This window comes from Eimeria mitis, genomic scaffold, assembly GCF_000499745.2.
Source record: "Eimeria mitis Houghton genomic scaffold, Emh_scaff4050, whole genome shotgun sequence".
Taxonomy (NCBI): Eukaryota; Apicomplexa; class Conoidasida; order Eucoccidiorida; family Eimeriidae; genus Eimeria; species Eimeria mitis.
The window spans coordinates 741-5119 of NW_013572382.1; the positions used below are offsets into that span (position 1 = coordinate 741).

The 4379-nt window shown below is 53.8% G+C and overlaps 2 protein-coding genes across 2 annotated transcripts; one reads left to right on the plus strand and one right to left on the minus strand.

Moving 5' to 3' along the window:
• Positions 1-546: 546 nt before the first annotated feature.
• On the minus strand, positions 547-2748 carry EMH_0071970 (uncharacterized protein; the record flags this gene model as incomplete). The annotated part of the gene is made up of 1 exon (XM_013499159.1): positions 547-2748. The coding sequence occupies one exon, from the start codon at positions 2746-2748 to the stop codon at positions 547-549; it is 2202 nt and encodes a 733-aa protein (XP_013354613.1).
• Positions 2749-3665: 917 nt separating this feature from the next.
• Positions 3666-3965, plus strand: EMH_0071980 (uncharacterized protein; the record flags this gene model as incomplete). Its single annotated transcript, XM_013499160.1, has 1 exon — positions 3666-3965. One exon carries the CDS (start codon positions 3666-3668, stop codon positions 3963-3965), a length of 300 nt encoding a protein of 99 aa, XP_013354614.1.
• Between the last annotated feature and the right edge of the window lie 414 nt (positions 3966-4379).

The window sequence follows — 4379 nt, forward strand, 5'->3', positions numbered from 1 at the left end:
TATATTTGCTTTTGTTTATTTATATTTGTTAGTGTGTGTTTATTTATATTTGTTTGTCTTGGGGTGTATTGCTACATTTATATATTTATATCTATTTATATTTATTTATATTTATTTATATTTATTTATATTTATTTATATTTATATTGATTTATATTTATATTTATTTATATTTATTTATACTAATAAATAAAAATAAACAAATATAAATAGACGCAGCTGGCGACAACAAAACAAATATAAAAAAAGAAAAAAGAAAAAAGAAAAAAAAAAGAAAAAAAATATGTTATATAGATAGGTGTACGGTTGTATCTATCTGCTGCTGCTGCTGCAATTGCTGCTGCTGCTGCTGCTGCTGCTGCAATTGCTGCTGCTGCTATTGCTGCTGTTGCTGCTGCTGCTACACCAACAGCAGCAGCAACACCAACAGCAGCAGCAGCAACAGCAGCAACACCAACAGCTGCAGCAGCAGCCGCCGCCGCCGCCGCCGCAGCAACAGCAGCAGCAGCAGCAGCAGCAGCAGCAGCAGCAGCAGGTGTATACATATTAAATGAAGAGTCGTATAATTCTATCGATTTGTGTTTCTCCTGCAGCATGAGCAGCAGCAGCAGCAGCAGCAGCAGCAGGAATAGCTTGCTGCAGCAAAGCCCAGAAGAGAGCTCTAACAGCAGCTCTAGCAGCAGCAGCAGCAGCAGCAATAAATAAACCAACAGAAGGATGAACAGGATAAAGAAATACATTGATTGCTACTATGTTGCTGCTGAAACTCAGAACAGCAACACAGTGCCGCAGCAGCAGCGCCTCCTTCCAGGCCATAATAAGCAGCGTCGCTATCTTACTATATAAAGATAAACCTAATGCCGTCAGCAACACACCCAACTCAAATACATCCTCTCCTCCTGCTGCTGCTCCTGCTGCTGCTGCTGCTGCTGCTGCTGCTGCTGGTGCTGCTGGTGGTGCTGGTGGTGCTGCTGCTGGTGGTGCTGTTGGTGGTGCTGGTGATGGTGCTGGTGCTGCTGGTGCTGGTGCTGCTGCTGGTGCTGCTGGTGCTGGTCGTGCTGGTGCTGGTGCTGGTGCTGCTGGTGTTGCTGCTGCTGCTGCTGGTTCTATTGCTGTCGGTGGGGCAGGCTCTACTGCTGCTGTTGCTGCTGCTGAATTTGCAGCGGCAGCAGCAGCAGCAGAACTAGGAGCAGCAGCACCAGCAGCAGCAGCAGCACTAGGAGCAGCAGCAGCAGCAGCAGCAGCAGCAGCAGCAGCAGCAGCACGTGTTCGTCTCCTCCATACAACAAACAACCAGGTGAGCAGCACTGCTGTGCCTAGAAAGGTCAGCAGCTCAGAAGCAGAAGACAGCAGCACCAGCAGCTGCTGCTCTATTGCTGCACCTGATGATGATGTCAATAGCTGCGCTGCATGCAACTCAGCTGTTTGCTGCTGCTGCTGCTGCTGCTGCTGCTGTTGCTGCTGCTGTTGCTGTTGCTGCTGCTGTTGTTGCGGATTCATGGGTCGCCCAGGAAGCGAAGAAACATCCTTTTGGTTCTCCTTACAGTTGCTGCTGCTGCTGCTGCTGTTGCTGCTGCTGTTGCTGCAATAGGAGATGCTGCTGCTGCTGCTGCTGCTGCTGCTGATACAGTGCGTGCTGCTGTTGCTGCTGCTGTCCTTCTTGCTGCAGCAAGGCTCCTGATCACGCGTGCAGCTGAATACATAGCGCTCATCTGCTGCTGCATCTGCTGCTGCTGCTGTTGCTGTTGCTGCTGTTGCTGCTGTTGCTGCTGCTGCTGCATCTACGTTGTGAAGATGCTCCGGCAGCAGCAGCAGACTGTTATCTGCTGCAGGGTGACAGTCATGCATGAATCTGCTGCTGCCAATGCTGCTGCTGCAGCTGCTGCTGCAGCTGCTGCTGCTGCAGCTGTTGCTGCTGCTGCTGCTGCTGCTGATGCTGCAGTACTTTCTATGCGGGGAGAAGACAGCAGCAAAGCCGCATGCAACCAGCGCTATAACAGAAGGCCTCCAGAACAGGCTTCTTCTTCTGCTGCAGCTGCTGCGCTGCTGCTGCTGCTGCTGCTGCTGCTGCTGCTGCAGCTCTGCAGCAACAGCAGCAGCTGACGATCCATCGCACTGGAGCTGAGCAGTATCACCTGCTGCATATATGCTGCTGCTGCTGCTGCTGCTGCTGCTGTTTGAGCAGTTGGATTCTCCTTTCTTCTGCTGCCTCTGCTGCTGCTGCTGCTGCTGCTGCTGCTGCTGCTGCTGCTGCTGCTGCTGCTGTGTGTGCTGCGGCGAGTGCAGCAGGAACCACTCTAGGTAAGCATCAAAGAAAACGCATGCAATAGTGAATTTAATGATGCTGGCGGGAACGGATCCCCGTGTGTGGGGTTTTCTGTTGTATAGGAGGTGCCTATACACCTGAGGTTTATGCAGCAGCAGATCAAGAGCCAGCAGCAACGAGTCGTGCTGCAGATAGGGATCAGCTAGTCTGCTGCAGCTGCTGCAGCAGACAAGGCGTATGTTATCTGAGCCAGGGGGAAACGCTCTGTATATACACTCCACTGGGGCCCCGCATTCTATACACACCAGGCGGCCACTGTGCTGCTGCTGCTGCTGCTCATGCAGCAGCAGCTGTTGCTGCTGCTGCTGCTGCTGTTGCTGCTGCTGCTGCTGCTGCTGCTGCTGCTGCTGAAGAGAATTGCCAGGATCCAGATCTAGGTCCCTCACCGGCTCCAGGCTCCCGATAGGGCATGAAGAAAACATCTGCAGAAGCAGCTCTGCTGCTGCTGCTGCTGCTGCTGCTGCTGCTGGAGTCGCCGCTGCTGCTGCAGCTGCTCCTGCTGCTGCAGCAACAGCCGTTATGCCCCTTAAGCCAGTGAAAAGATTTCATAAAAATTCATCGACAGAGCCGTAAGCAAACGGCGCTGCTGCTGCTGCTGCTGTTAGCTCCACCTGTTTCTGCTGCTGTCCCGCTGCTGCTGCTGCTGCTGCTGCTGTTGCTGCTGCTGCTGCTACAGCTGCTGTGTCTGGGGTCATAGGGAGGCCGTTGTCTGCTCTTTGTTTCATTTGCTGCAGAAATTTTACTTTAGATGGCGAGCAGCAGAGCTAGAACTTGATTACGTCCAGCTGCTGCTGCTGCTGCTGCTGCTGCTGCTGCTGCAGTTGCGACTGGGGCTGCAGCAGCAGCAACAGCAACAGCAGCAGCAGCAGCAGCAGCAACTGACTGAATGTTGAAGCTTTCACAGCAGCAGCAGCAAGAAGCTAAAAAGACTGCAGCGAATTCAAACACTCTACCACATCTGCTGCAGCAGCAGCAGCAGCAGACAGCTGCTGAGCCTCGTGCTGCAACACGAAGCAGCAAGCCAGGCAGTCTCAGCAGCAGCAGCAGCAGCAACAACAACAACAGCAGCAGCAGCAGCAGAAACACGCTGCAGCTGCTGAGTCAGCTTGAAGACAGCCGTTTTATAGAGGGTGAGCAATCGCCTCATGACCCCAGCAGCAGCAGCAGCAGCAGCAGCAGCAGCAGCAGCAGCAACTGCAGCAGCAGCAACAGCACAGGCATCAAGAGAAGCAGCAGACACAACAGCAGCAATAGCAGCAGCAGCAACAACAACATGCGCAGCAAACGAGAATGACAGCAGCAGCAGCAAGCGCTGCCGACTCGCCTGCAGCGCCTACTGATGCAGCAGATGATGCAGCAGCAGCAGCAGCAACAACAACAACAGCAGCAGCAGCTGCTGCTGCTACTGCTGCAGCAGCAGCAGCAGCAGCAAACCCAACAAATGCTGCTGCATCTGAAGCGGGCGCAGCAGCAGCTGCAGACACCCCACCGCCACCGCCAGCAGCAGCAGCAGCAGGAACAACAACAACAGCAGCAGCAGCAGCAACAGCAGCAGCAGCAGCAGCAGCAGCTCGGCTCCCATGGGCAGAGCAGCGAGAAGCAGCAATCGAGGCTTGTGTTGCAGTGGATAGGGAGCTGAAGCGTTTGCTGCAGGACAGCAAGAAGAAGACAGGCAGCAGCAGCAGCAGCAGCAGCAGCAGCAGATTACAGGAATCATGTGCTGCTGCTGCTGCGCTGCTGCAGCAGCACATGGATCGCCTCAGTGAGGGCTTGCCTGTGTTAGCTGCTGCAGTGCAGCGGTCTGCTGCAGCAGCTGCTGCAGGTGCAGCAGCAGCACCCTCAGCAGCAGCAGCAGCAGCAGCAGCAGCAGCAGCAGAAGCAGCAGCAAGCCTCCTCTCTGCTTTTCCTGTTCGTGATGTTGTCTTGGTTGCGAGAGATGCAGCAAAAACCGAAAATATTAAACTGCTGCTGGGAGCAGCAAACCTGCTGCGGTGCTTGCTGCTGCACCTGCAGCGCCGGCTGCTCATGACGCCTCAGGCCCCGCTGCTGCTGC